This window comes from Xenopus laevis, chromosome 3L, assembly GCF_017654675.1.
Source record: "Xenopus laevis strain J_2021 chromosome 3L, Xenopus_laevis_v10.1, whole genome shotgun sequence".
NCBI lineage: Eukaryota > Metazoa > Chordata > Amphibia > Anura > Pipidae > Xenopus > Xenopus laevis.
Window position 1 is genome coordinate 44,941,794 of NC_054375.1, and position 15,354 is coordinate 44,957,147.

General features: G+C 39.9%; 1 protein-coding gene across 1 annotated transcript; it reads left to right on the forward strand.

Moving 5' to 3' along the window:
• The first annotated feature begins 2,589 nt into the window (after positions 1–2,589).
• spry4.L (sprouty RTK signaling antagonist 4 L homeolog) lies at positions 2,590–15,073 on the forward strand. The gene is made up of 2 exons (XM_018252128.2): positions 2,590–2,861; positions 10,348–15,073. Exon 2 carries the CDS (start codon positions 10,393–10,395, stop codon positions 11,284–11,286), a length of 894 nt encoding a protein of 297 aa, XP_018107617.1. The 5' UTR covers positions 2,590–2,861; positions 10,348–10,392; the 3' UTR covers positions 11,287–15,073.
• Positions 15,074–15,354: the final 281 nt, after the last annotated feature.

A 15,354-nucleotide genomic window follows, 5' to 3' on the forward strand; every position in this document is an offset into this window, starting at 1 on the left:
GAAAGGACATCTCCCCTAATCAACATTTTTAACAATTATTTCCTTTTTCTCTGTTATAAAATAAAACAATATCTTGTACTTAATCCAAACTAAAATATAATTACTCCTTATTGGAAGCAAAACCAGAATATTGGGTTTATTTAATGTTTATTAATCCAAATTAAGGAAAGACCCTTTATCCGGAAAACCCCAGGTCTTGAGCATTCTGCACAAAAGGTCCCATACCTGTATTGGCTTTATTTAATGTTTACATGATTTTCTAGTAGTCTTAAAAGACCAGTAACATAAGTTTTTGTTTTTTTTAAAAATTGTTTCTACTTAACGGAAACAAAAACACCAAGACAGTTTTAACTTTTAATAAGAAATTACTTACCGATTCTCTGCTTGCGCTCCTCTTCAGAAACGGCGACAGGGCGACGATCCATTGTGCGGCACTCAATTTCTCCTCTCTGCCTTCTATGGGAGATAGCCAGGGAGGAGAAATCGAGCGCCGCAAGAGGAGTTTCGGTAAGTAATCTCTTAATAAAAACTTCGCGAATTAAAAGTTAAAACTGCCTTGGTGTTTTTTTTCATTAAGTAGAAACAATTTTTTTTTTTTAAAAATTGTATGTTACTGGTTCTTTAAGGTATTAAGTTCCAAATTAAATCCATTATCCGGAAAACTCCAGATCCCGAGCATTTGAATAACAGGTCCCATACTTGTATAAAATAGATTATAAAACCTATGTGTCAAAGTAAATTCAGTTGACCAAAAATGCTGCATAATTTCAAATATGCTGAACAGTAACTCCTGAGCATTACGAAATGTTCTTTGCTATCCCAGCATCTTTGGCTGGGGTATTCCTATAAATCCATTAGCTGTCAGGAAAGACTCAGCTCCGTTCTATGGAACCTGTTCAGATAGAACAGATTGTATTCTTACCAGATTTGTGTATGCACAGAATATTTAATAGACAGTGTAAGATTTCCTTCCGCTGTCTGCAAACCCCAGTCTAGCTCGCTTCCCTGAAAGGTAGAAAACCCAGGACGCTCTCTTTGCATCTTTGGCAAGAAGGAATTTCTTCAATAAGGCGGATTGTTCCCCCCCCCGAAAAAGACAGACTTTATATTCTAAACACGAACTATACCATACAGTGATACTGGGAATTTAAAAGTAAGACCTTTCCTTTCATGCCATATTGCATGGGCACAATACGTTATTTGGAGCATTGTAAGTAGAATAATTATTTTACACATAGTCTGCTTTACACAAATACATGTGCTCATCCTTTTCATAAGGTCTAACATTCATCTATTGCAAGGTTCCATTCTCTCTCCTGTAGGAAATAGGTTAGAATAAACGTAGCAGGGTGGCACACCTCATCTTTTCCACCCACAGAAACAGCAGCGGGGGGAGGGGGGGTTGTTCATTGACGGGCTGGTGACAGGGCTGCTGCTGCAGATAGCTAATGCGCAATAATAATAAAATAAATATATAAAGGCTATGAAAGAATATATGGAACATAACACATACAGGACATAGATGAGGAATGTCCATGATATAGATATGAAGAGCAGCAAGGGCTGGTGGGCTGCAGATCCCTGTATTGCACACATATACGTTAGGTATGCACCAAATCCCCTGTTTTGGATTGGACCGAACCCCCAAATCCTTCGCAAAAGATTCGTCCGAATTCCGAACTGAATCCTAATTTGCATATGCAAATTAGGTGTGGGAAAGGAAAACAATTTTTCGTTCCTTGTTTTGTGACAAAAAAACACCACGTGATTTCCCTCCTCTGCCCGGCCGAACCTAATCCGATCCCTAAACAAATTAGGATTTGGTTCGATTCGGCAGGGCAGAACGTTTGGACCGATTTATGCTGAAAAAGGCCGAATCCCGAACTGAATCCTGGATTCGGTGCATCCCTAATATCCACTTATATAGATTTGAATCTTTACACATCATCTATATATCTATATCTACCGCAGCTCCCTCTTTTTCTGTTACCTCAGACTCCAGATGATTTATGATTTAAATATCATTATTAATAAGCCTTTGGGCTGAATGGGACTGGCAACCTGCCTAGAGACACAAGCCAAACAATTTCATTTGCTTTTTGTTTTTTGCCTGGGGGGTATCCAGCATAGCAACGTAAAAGAAACAGGAGCCAAATTTAAAAAAAAAACAACATAATTTCGTCATTTCACAGGGGCAAATCCGGTTTTAGCCAATTACAAGAGTGTGGCGTGTTTGCCAGTCCTCTCTAATCCTCAACCCTTTCCTTGTCAACCTCGCTGCCACCCAGGCTGGCACTCTGCAGCTAATATAAAGGAGTAACAATCCAGATTAGGGCAGCTCAATGTCCTTGGGCAAAGACGAGCCTTTGCTTTCTATGGATCTTCTCCATTTACTGCAGTGCTTCCCTTCCCCCACACACTCCACCTCCCTCCCCGCATCCCTCCAGGGCTCGCTCCACACGCGCGGTTTATTCAGCTCTCTCCTCCATTCATAAAACGCAGGCAATGAACGCCACAGGTTAGCTTCCGCTCTCCATTCACAAATTAAAAAAAAAAAAAAAAAAAAGAGTGAGAGAGAGAGAGAGGAAAAAAAAAATCAGCGCGCAGGCGCGTTAGAGGCCGGCTCCCACCCCATTCATAAGAACTGCGTTGGGCCTACTGCGCCTGCGTGCTGCTGCTCTTCCCTCCCATTCATAAAAAAAGCCATTTTTTCCCAGGCAGTTGCAACACCGAACGCAAATAAGAAGCTGACAGACAGCAGAGGAGCAATGCAGCCCGGATCAATGGTTTCCAAGCACACAGTCACTCATTCGCTGGGATTTGCGGATTACTAGGAAATGTGCCTGGCTGCAGCCTTCCAAGTAAGAACTTGAACTACAATGGGCAGATCTGCTGTTGCTCTGTATATATATATTTATATGTATGTGTGCGCTTTTTTTTATTGTATTCCAATGCTCCCGTGTGTTAATTCAGCATTACATGTGTCATGGTGACTGGGCACCTTTATTTGGGGGGCCAGGGAGCTGCTCTAGGGGGAATCCCAGCGCTGTGTCGCTTCTTATGTATCAGAAATGCACAGGGGACACCGGAGCAGGCTTCTCCTTGCAGCGCTCTTTGCGCAAACAGCGATGATGCAGCAGCAGCAACAGGAATCACTGGCTGCATCATCACGATCGCCCTTTGCACGAGCGATAAAACGCGATTTTTTTTCCCTCCCTGCTCAGCGATTCTTCCTCTGCAGATCACAGCAAGTGACCTTTGATCCGTACAAATCTCCTATTTCTCTACCGAGAACCCCCTGTTTAGCCTCTGATCGTTCCACTGCTTTTCAAGGATAAAAAAAAAAAAAAGACAAATTGCAGTTTTTTGGCAGTTTCCTACTTCTGATGACGCACCATCAATTGAAGCTTCCCAGGCGCTGCCTTTTCTATTATCATTCGATCCTTATATAGCGCCAGACGCACATTTTAGCCCAAACGTTTAATCTCCAAATAAGAAAAAAAAAATGAGGCCCAGCGATTGAGCTGCACAGGGGGAGATTTAAAAAGAATATACACGCGACTAGCGATCTTCAAGACATAGAAAAGGCGTCTGTTGCCTTCGTGGGCAGAGGAAGGGGGGAATGTTTTGCTTTTTTTCTATTCTTGCTATATTGGGCAATCGGAAGTCAATCTATATTTGGTAGCGCCTATAATATGAAATAGATGTGTAGACTCTCATTCACAAATGTACAATAACTGATACACATCTGCTGCTGATTTCTCAAGGCCTTCTAGCAGTGATACATTATACCCAGGCTCTAGTTTGCAGCAGTCGCATCATACAAAGTCGCATACTGTATTTTTTTTTTTTTTAACGCAGTCTCATCAGGTCGGGGGGTGCTGGTTTATAGCCTGAGTCACTTGCTGCCTTCTTATATGTGTTGCCAGGGTGAGACCAGGAGCATAGGCAATTGTGTAAGGGACTTGGACAAGAAATTGCTCTTTGACTGCTTTATTTTTTATTGCTTATACTGGAGCAGGAATTTGGTGACATTTAAGTGGTGACAATTTGCAGAGAGAGGAGGCATTGCGTGCAATTGCATGCGAACGATAAGCACAGTTATTTATTAGGCATAAAAAAAGAAAATGCTATGGAACTATACCCATCAGCTACTTGAGAAAGTGTGTGATAAGTGACAGGGCTGTCTGCTGCATGTATTATTATTATTATTAACATGTATTTATATAGCGCCAACATATTGCGTAGCACCATGTACAGGTATAGGATCCCTTATCCGGAAACCCGGTATCCAGAAAAGCTCCGAATTACGGAATGGCTGTCTCCCATAGACTCCATTTTATCCAAATGATCCAAATTTTTAAAAATGATTTCCTTTTTCTCTGTAATAATAAAACCGTAGCGTGTACTTGATCCCAACTAAGATATAATTAATCCTTATTGGAAGCAAACCCAGCCTATTGGGTTAATTTAAATGGATTTCTAGTAGACATAAGGCATGAACACCCAAATTACGGAAAGATCCGTTATCCGGAAAACCCCAGGTCCCGAGCATTCTGGATAACAGGTCCCATACCTGTACTATATGAAAAGGGAGGCATCCAGATACCACCGTTATACACTGCTTACACATCTTCCTGCAATATTCTCAATCATCGCTCAGTTTTATATTTGAGTAATATTGCTGTTTTCATGATTTCATCTGGCGGGCCGTTCTTCTGCCCAGAAATCTCCCCAGCAAGCAAGGGGTTAGCCATTGGTAGTGGTAACTAGATATTAACGGGCCCCACGGCAAATTATTTTTCAGGCCCCCAAAATGTGTAGAGATTGACCTGTTTTACCAAAACTTATTGAACTTATATATATATGAATTATAGCCCCTTTACCTCTTGGGCCCCCTGCAGCCGCAGGGTCTGCTTCCTCTGTAGTTACGCCCCTGGGGTTAACCCAAAAAAAAGGTACTGCCCTGCAGATCTATCCTTGGTGTGGCGAGCGTGTGAATATTTTTAAGCTTTTGACATTATATTCTGTAGTAGTCTATCCATTCAGCATACAGCTAATTATAGAGCCATTCACGGAAAGATGTACTGCCAGCTTCTGTGCCATTATCCCTGGCTGGGATGAATTCATGGGTATTTGCTGTAATAACAGTAAATGTACATAGTAAGTGTTTTTTTTATTATTATTTTATTTAGCTGTCCCAATGCCAAAAATTAAGCTGTCTGATTTACTGAAATATCTTGTAAAAGCTATTTCCCAGCTGCCAGAGTTAAGTTGGCATAGACCAGGCACAGTTATTTATTTTTAGGAATTGCGTCGGATGGCTGGCTGCTAAATCTGCCTTAAATTCATAGACATCTTAATCTTCTTCTGGATTTAGGATCTGCTGTTTGCCATTTTATCACCAGTATGTGTTTATAATGTCGGTTAAATGCAGGGGCAGCATTTTTGGGGATCTATTTCAGTAGATAGATGCAGGGGCAGTAGAAGAATTCAGGAATATTGACTAGATGTGTTTAGCGAGAGTCATATGTCTCAGAAATACCCTATTGCAGGCAGATTTTCTGACTCCCTGCCAGATTCAGTGTTTGCTCCTTGCTTTTTAACTTCAGAAGCTGCCCCAGTCCAGGGATTGCCTCCCAAGAACATAAAAACATCTCTGCTTTTGTATCTGTATGCAGAAATATGTCTCATATGTAGGAAGCTCATTTTGTCTAAGTGATCGGCAGTCATAAGAACCTGGCTGGAATGAAGAGTCGGCCTCTGATAACCATGTCAAAATTAGATTGCAAGCTTTATGGTCCAGAAAAAAGGATTTGACCTTAAAAAGTACAATTGCATGAATTAAATATCCATGTTGCAATTTACAGAGGGACAAGATGCATGGTTTAATAAAATGCAGAATATGTATATAAATCTATTTTTTTTTTTTAATATGTTTTATACTAAGTCACAGTAATAATAGTAGCCCTCCTGCTGTCTGTGGGCTGGGGGATAGTGCACTAGCAAGTGCTGGAGGAATCATAATATTAATATAGATATATAAAGATGATAGATAGATAAATAAATAGATAGGCTTTTTTCCTATATTTGTTACTTTTCTCGTTCCTGCTACAATGTATATGTTTTTATATTGTGCATTAACCTGTAGCTGTAATATAAGTGGCATGATCTTAGCAGCCTGCGTTACAAGAATTATCATTTTTTCCTGACAAAGAACATGTGTGTTGTGTGTGTTTCATCCACATCCGTTGTCTGTCAACTCCTCTGACACTTGCTAAATAGAACGTAAAGGTGTTGGAGAATTACAAGTGACAGTGTAAAGGGTAAACGTGTTGTCTTGCTCAGGAAGGAGGCGTGTCCCCTGGCACTGGGACAATGCTGGATTAGCTAGCGGACAGGGCCCATTAAAGGGGTACTAGCGCATTAAACATACGTTGTGCTGATGGCCTGTGAGTTGTGGGGAAACATATTATATATATGTATATATTATATATATAAAACCGCTGTGGTTAGTAAAATACAACAAAAATATAGATAATATAGTTTTATCAAAGAGAGTGTGCAATATAAAGCATATTTATACCCATCAAGTCCCTGTCCTTAGAGTTTACAATCTAATATTTGAAGCATTAACCTATTATGGGGATTCTGCAAATCCCCAGGAAATATAATCCAGGTTTTTCCTTTTCCATCACTTTGCATTTCCTCTTTTTGACTGTGTGAGGAAGTGAGTGTCGGAGGAAAACAGGTTCCCCTGGCCTGCCAGGAAAAAAGTGCCTGCAATGTCACCAGTTGCAACAACTTGAGGAACCACTTGTGAAGAGTTACCTATATTTGCCTTTGATGTCCCTTTAAAAATTGAAATTCTGTATGAGAGATGGGAATACCTATAAATACTTTATGTATCATTGTACATAAGACTGTTTAGATGATTGATATATATGTGTGTGTGTATATATAGCACATTCTCCTAAGAATCAGGTTGTTATTGAACTGTGTTTTTGGCCTTTGTACAACAGCAAATGTGCTAGAAATGTTCTCAGCAAAAGTTTTTTTCCTGTATGACCATATGGCCTTATTTTCCCAAATCTTTCATGTCTACATTTTTGCATTGGCCTTGACAGCTGTGTTCCCTGCCTTGCTGTATTATTGTGGGGGTAAATGTTTTTGTTGGAAATGCAGTGCTTCCCTGGTGTCCTTGGATTACAAGTGAGTGCTTTGGTTGCTTAACCTCATGGATGTGTCGGTGACCTCTTTGGCATGCGGTGGGTTAATGGGTATCACTGGAGGGCAGTAGGATGTCACCTCTTGAACCTTCCCCATTCATGAATCTTACACGCTGCTCTGTCACCTTAGATCAGTAATGTTTGTTATAGGATATTGTGAGCTGAGAAAGGATTCAGCCGAACTGAAAAAAAAACTGCTCAGTCTTTTCCTTTCTCTCCCTAAAGGGTGACACGTGGAGTTTTATTTGGGGGAGGGAAGGTGTGGGACTCGCCCGGGCACCCTGCTTTAACAGCTGGGACTGCAGATGTAGCTGCAGCGGAAGAGGCAGCTCGTAAACTACTGAAAGTGTGCTTTCTAAATCACCTGCTTTTTCCAAACGCCATTGCTCTGCATATGTGTTCCATCAGCGGCCATTCTTGGCCCGTAAACATAATGGGAGACAGCTTACTGTTTATGTTGCACAGGGAAGACATACGAAAGAACAAGGCTATTATTTTCTCAATTACCATATACTTTGCTTTGTTAATCCTTGCTAAGGTGTAACCCTCAATCAGTTAACCTGTTGCATACAAGCCTCTGAAATGAAGGGTGACCTGCCTGATTTCCCTTTCCTGTATGTGTAAATATTTATCATACGGGCAATACACTAGTATAAAGGTAAATAAGACTAATATGATATAACTCCGGTGGCTTTCAGTAAGTCAGATACCTCTTTGTAATTAAACGGGGGGGATTTCTATACTAATACTTTGGAATAATGATATTTTGGATTTCTTCATGCTGGACCTGGACTGTTTCTTTTAATAGGATCTTAAATCGCATGTCAATCATCCAGTGTGTATTTCTGCAGGGGCAGTGCATCCCTGTGGCATGTTCCTGGGCAGACACAATTTCCCATGTGTTAGTTAAGGCAGATCCAGTGAAGTAACAGACATAGAGAAGATTCTGGTGGCTGCCTACAGGGAATGGAGTAGGGGTTATAAACTGTACAGCTGCTGCAGGCGGTCCTGTCAATCATTGTCCTGCTTCATGAAGGTTGGCCACTGGGGCATTAAAGGGTCACGACAGTTAAATACATGTTGCTTGCATATGAAAAACCATCTAGCAGTTTTCATAGAGACGAGTCCTTGTGGGGGAATTTCTCCTGGCTATATCACTCCCTTCCCTGCTGTGACTTGCCATAGAATATTAGAGACCTTTGAAAAGAAAATGAAGAGTGCATAGGAATGTTGCTACCCCCACCTGATGAAAATCTCATATCTTGACATATAGAAACATCTACAGAACTGTTTCCTCTGCTTAAGTAGAGTTTTTTTTTTGTCAGAACCAGTAGTGCAGGAAATATAACTAGCCAGACAGATACTGCTTTAAGAAGCAATTACATTTACAAATAATAGAAATACTGTTTAAATTGTATTATTGTATAGAAGAATTACATTTTCTTTCATTATGCAAAGAACATAACAGTTTTTGGGTGGAATTTTCCTTTAACATTCACCCCCTAAGGTATAATGCAATAATGCATGACAGCCGGGTTTGGTTTTCGAATTTCTTTGTAACTTTTAACAAGTCACCTTAACTCCCTGCGCTCAGCCACCAAATATTTGATAGTTAGATCCGCTTGTTAAAGGCTTGCTGTGCCTGTGTAAATTCTCAGCTCAGCTCTGTATGACATTTCACAGCATGATATAGGGATAAATATTTTATCATTGCAGTAATGTACTGTGAGCACAGTTTACTGCTCTGCTGGTTATTCAGTAAAGCCGGTGTCTGCTGTTAATGCAATAAATATTTATATATTGACCTAAGACGTTCAGGCCCTTTGTATCCCGTCACCTCTCTATTTTTATGGATGTTACAGCAGCGCTGATAAAAACTCTTGTTGTTCCCATGGGTCTAAATGGGAAGCAGAGGTAGCCGGTTACATTCCACTGAACCGTACAAGGAAAGATGAGGCTCTCCAGCTGTGGTTGAACTACAAGCTGACACACTGGGTTCCTTAAAATGACTTCTTTTTTTCAACCTCTGCATGTAGATTATTGTCTTTGTAGAAGTATAACCCCCCCCCCAGCTCTGTGCCATGAAATGGATCTTTAATGACTTTCATCTAGATTTTACTTTATTATTTTTTATTGGAATGTATTTATTAATATGTAGGAGGAAAGGGTTAAGTGATAGGGCTTTGTTTCCCATGTTCTAAATCTAAAATGGATGTATGCAAATCCTTACAAACACACACATCCACACAAGTTAATAGATTTGTTTGTTTTAAACCCCAGGCAAGTTACATCTGCCTGCTGAAACTGTGTGTTTAGTTGAAAAATGTGCTCTGCCCCTTTAAGTCCTTTTCAAACAGGGCTCCCAAATAAAAGGTCACTCGACCAGGAAACACTACTTCTCATAGAAAACAATGTGCACTTTCTAAATTGGAGCCAGGCCGTATCCGCTCTTTGATTTAAGCTTAGTTGCTTCCTGTGCTCTTTTGACTTGCATAGCTTTTGGGTAACTGGATAGGTTCCAATTCGGAACTGTTCTTTCGATGAAATTAGAAACTAAAGCAATATTCAGTCAGCCGTTCTTGTAAACTGAGGTGGTTTCTGTTCTGAGTCATAACTTTGGGCAGATAGCAGCATTTGCCTTTATCCCTGCTTGTGATTGAAAAAAAGTTACCATACACTTTTCTTTTACTCCATGTTGTTAAGCTATTAGTGATTAATAGATTCTAAAAAAAAAATGGTAAAAGATGATATATTGTATAAAGAGGATCTCCACTCAAAACTTTTTTTGAAAATGTACAAAAATGATACATATAATGGATGCAGAATTACACATAGCATTAAAATCTCTGAACTTTTTAATACATGTATATTGGATGGTTGCTTAGAATTCATTGTGCAAAAAATGGCGGAATTCCACTTTAAAAGGGCGCACTTTGTTACCTTTAAATAAAAGGACCTGCATTGCAGCTTTTTTATTCCAAGCAGCACACCTACAGCTGGCTCAGGAATTCTGGAAAACCTTTGTCCATATTGTTGTGCCATTTTGATGTTGCTGTTCATTACGTTTTTGGGTTAAATTTTAACTCTGTTTTTTTCCTCTCCTCTCTTTTATGTTTAGGAGTTTTAAGAAGCAGCATACCCAGAACTGGTGCGGATTAGGTCAATGGATTCCAGGATTCCTCACAGTATCACAGTCGTGCCCAACGCTGTCATGGTACAGCCATTGCTGGATGGCCGGGTCCCTTATGGAAGATTACAGCATCCACTCACCATTCTGCCAATCGACCAGATGAAAACCAGCCATTTGGAAAACGATTACATTGACAATCCTTCGTTGAGTCAGCTGGCTAGTCAGAAGCTTGTCAGGGGTCCTCATGAACCCACGCTCATCAATCAGCATTTGCAGAGGTGTGAGGCAGACATCACCCACCCTTGGATATCATTCAGTGGGCGTCCAAGCTCAATTAGCAGCAGCAGTAGCACCTCCTCAGATCAAAGACTCTTGGACCACATGGCCCCACCTCCGGTGGTGGATCAGTCACCACCCAGGGCAGTGAGGATACAGCCTAAAGTTATTAACTGCAAGCCTCAGGATGTAAAGGGACCCATGGCCCAGGAGCTAGACAAGCACGTCTTACTCTGCGAGACCTGTGGAAAGTGCAAATGCAAAGACTGTACCACTCCTCGGACATTGCCGTCTTGCTGGGTGTGCAACCAGGAATGTCTGTGTTCAGCCCAGAATTTGGTCAATTACTCCACCTGCATGTGTCTGGTAAAGGGTGTGTTTTACCACTGCACCAACGAAGATGATGAAGGCTCGTGTGCAGATCATCCATGCTCTTGTTCTCACTCCAACTGCTGCGCTCGGTGGTCTTTCATGGGTGCCTTGTCACTAGTCCTTCCTTGCTTGCTTTGCTACCTTCCAGCTACTGGCTGTGTCAAACTCTCCCAGAAATGCTATGACCAAGCCAGCAGGCCCGGGTGCCGGTGCAAAAACACAAACAGTGTCATGTGCAAAGCGCCAGATGCCGTCAACAGACCAGAGAAGCCATTCTGATTGGCCGACCATAAGGTTGCGAACTGTGTTACAAGGATGCATCCAACACTCTGCAGGAAATTCATGCAAAAAATAAAATAAATGACTGTAGGCGGATACCATCACCTAAGGCTTTAATATAGCATTCCTTACTTAATTAGGGGGATCCAGCAAGACCTGGTGTCACACTGAAGGAAAGAAGTAAATGCCTTATGTGTGTAGTAGCTGTGAACTGTTTCTAACTTCTGTATTTTAAGTGTCAGAGAAGAGTCATGTTTTAGCACAGTGGCATCTCTACCTACCTTACAGCTTTTCTGCTCCACCTCTTGGTAATGGAAGCAGCTTATGCCGATTCCCTGACACTGGCATGGATGTAAGCCAGCTCCAGAGCTTCCTAACATACAGAGGTCTTTGTTTCCAACAGGACATTCATGCATAACTCAGTTTTTATAGAAGAGCAGATTGCAACACCTCTATACTTTCCCCACCTTACTGGAGTGTTAATTTATTTGCACGCTTTTTTTATATATATATTTTCAGAGTAGCTATTTCCATAAAGTGTTTCCTTTTTTTGGCCATTCTGTTTGCAGAGAAAGGCTGTATGAAACTGATCCTCTTTTATGTTGCTAAAAGGCAGAGCATGTAACATTATAGGTGAAGTTCTAACAAGGTGTGGAAAATACCCGTTACAATACGCTCTTTTCATTTAAGTTGTCACGACTAACTCACACATCCTAGTGCGCTCCTTTACAAGAGTGTCATTCTCTTTGTGTTAGCGTCAGGTTGTCAGATTTGCTGCCCTCCAGTTTGGGCAAACAAGACTTCCGAGCATCCTCTGCTAGTCAGGAGCTGGCCGAGGATGCTGTAAGTTGTTGTTCACAGAAGCTGATACCATTTCTTAATTGTGCCGGTTCGCTAATTATACCGTGTGGGTTTTTTCCGGTGCATGTATTCTTCTTTCAGCTAATGATGGCTAGGTGGAAGATGAAAGAGAGTGCTAAGGGTACTGTTTCAAATCAGCATGATGAAAGGAAGGAATTTAGCATCTCTCTCTTCCACTTGTAGCCCCATCCCCACTGCCTATAATAAGTCAGGCCTACCTTATCTTATGCAGACACGGAGCCCCATGCTCTGTGACCGATGCATATTGTTATATTTTTATTTTGCTCTTATAAGGCCTGTAACACCAAACTCATCCAAAGTCTGCCAGCCAGTGTATAGAAATGTAGTTCGACATAAAGAGAGCTGGTGTATGCCCATGAAATTATTTTACATATACAGAGGCAAATATCATAATCTTACATTTTCTAATCTCTAACCTCACATTTCTAAAGAGATCTGAGAATCTGTGTGTTTACCTCACTGTTGGGCTGCTGTTGTTAAGCTTAGGATACTCCACCATCACAGGCCTCTATGGGGAAGTGTCCTAAGCTGTCGGCCATCTTGACTGAAAGGATACATGCATAAAAACATACTCTGTTTTGAAAAAAAAGGCACATCTTTTTTTCCACAGTAAATACTTTTTCTCCAGTTATTATGGGAACGCCCCCATCTATTTAGCATCCCACCATATTGTACACATTTACCGCAATAATTGTTACACAGCAAACTCCATAATGGCAGGGGCCTAATATTCTTTTCAGACCGTCAAATTCTAACATTCTACTAGCAATTTAGGATTTAGAGAGAAGATCTGCACTAAGCTTGGCCCCAGAAGAGCACAATTGTTTTCAAGCTGCATGAATAACACCAACAGGGATGTTTTGGTTTCTAAGAACCAGATAAATTAGGGAAATGTAGACACCAGTCAAAATGTTTGTATATTTTTTTTATATTTTTTTCTAAGTATTCAGCCAATGGAACCTCGCATGTTGCCCTGTGTTTTTTTTTTTTTTTTCTTCGCTGCTGCTGCTCAAATTTAGCCTCTTATGTAAAATAACCTGTATATCTGTGTAAATGTACATAGAGAGATACAAATAAAGATGTCTATTTTAGTGTTATATAAGTTTTTTGGGTAAAGTCAGGGGAACATATAAGAAAACTCAGCCATTTTTTAAAAGAAAGCGATTTTCAGTGTCCTTTAATGAAGGGCCGACTAAATCCACTTCTAGTAGGTGCTAGTTCAGTATCATATATTCTAGATTCTGTGTTAAAGGGGAAATATCATCTGCATATAGGATCTTTCTTTAAATAATGTATTTGTCTTTATCATGTTAAAATTGTATTGACACTTTTTCAGGGTTAATGGTACAAACAGGTCATTTGGTAAAAGCTACGTGGTCTTGTTTAGCTGACTCTTTTCTAAAATAGAACAACCTGCTATATGAAAGGTGCTTTTTGGGTATTTGAGCACAAGTGAGGCACAGTACATCACTTTGGTTTATATATACTGCTTGCTCCCCTTGCACTCTGAAATCATATTTTTGAGTCAAGTTGAAAATTGTTACCATTAATATGTAAATGTCTATCAATACCACAAAAATGCATTATGTGATTTTATTTTTTTAACCCCCATCGTTCAACCTAGCTGCATATCTAGCACTTTGTCTTGTATTACAAATAGTGTATTTATTTGTCTTTTATTTAATTTGAAGGTTGGGGAAACTTTTCTATGACAACAAGGTACAACTACACTCCTTTTTTTTCTGCTTGCATGATACTTCCTCTTTAGGACTTTAAACGGAGAGGTTCTCTCGCCAAACAAAGTATTGCATGTTGCAGGGAGCATTTTGACTTGGTTTATTGACATAGAATAACAAAATCTGAGACTGAATTAAAGCGCAACCCCGTAAAGCCAGGGCACACTAAGGTATCACAACTGCCACTTTTTTTTGTGAGTTGTTGGCTTTTTGACAGTGGTGATTGAAACATCTTATGTGATATAACCCTTATATAAATGGTATTCATGCTACATTATAAATACACCCTTTCCTGGAATTTTTACATCTATACATTTGAGGAAGAGGAACATTTCTCCAGGACTCCCCTTTAATTGATTAGTATTTATATTTAAGTCACAGTATTTCCTACATTCTAGGCATTCTAAAGCACAGCTTGATGGGAGGCATATCCAGTAGTTAACATACTGCAGGACATAACATGGGAGGAAATATGTAACGCCAGATTATAGGCAGGTGCAAATGCCACCACTATCATTGCCATAGTCTTTCTTGCTTGTCCAAAATTATATTAGCCTACCTATGAAGTACAGCTGTAGAACAGTGGACTTATGGTTGATACTTGTGCCAAGCTTTCTTTTTTCAGTTTTTTTTTGCAGGGGTTGGGGAGGGGGGGGGATGGGTTGGGTAGATTGGGTCTGATGTTTGATAAGCTAACTGTTTAAATTACAGGAAATGTAAAAATATCTTTTTAAAAGCCTAACATTTAACAATTTACAGTCAAGTGACCACTAAATATGATTTTTAATGTGCATACTTTTCAGCTCAAACTTATTTCTATAATAATCATCACACCCTTTTTTGTCAATGTCCAAATATAACATTCTCTTAGGGCTACAATAAAAAAAAATGCATTGATGCATTGATAATGAATAAACTGACATTAGATTCCAAATATGTGATTTTGGTTAATGTACTTTCCCAGAATGTCCCAGACATTAATGTCTCTTAGACTTTCCCCTTTAGTTCCTTTGGCAAGTTCTATGGATAGTACAATAGTAAGCAGTGAGTAAGGAGGTGGAAGGTGTATCTATGGTTGTAATAAAAAAAAAAAGTGCAAAAATAAATGCTTAAACCTGCCTCTTTTAATGAGAATCTATTGTGATACCTGGAAGAAATTGTGCCTGATGCCCCGAGGCCTTAATGTTATTTTGGTCATATGCCCTAAAGAGTGAAAAGCTGGTATCCTCTCTCTTGCCTTTAATGTTGGGTATTTTATTTATTTGATTTTGTAAAGCCTTCGTCATTAACCAATATAAATTCTTCACAACTTGCTCTGTCACATTTGTTAAAGAGAAAACACACCCCGTGAAAGAAATGTATAAGTTGATGGTTTCCTTTTGTATAGAATATTTATTTTGAAGCTCTATTTTAATAGTATTTATTTTAGAAAGTCTACTATTGTAAGAGT

Bases quoted from the DNA above. Each gene is read 5' to 3' on its own strand.
- spry4.L (XM_018252128.2), top strand. From the start codon at position 10,393: ATGGATTCCAGGATTCCTCACAGTATCACAGTCGTGCCCAACGCTGTC.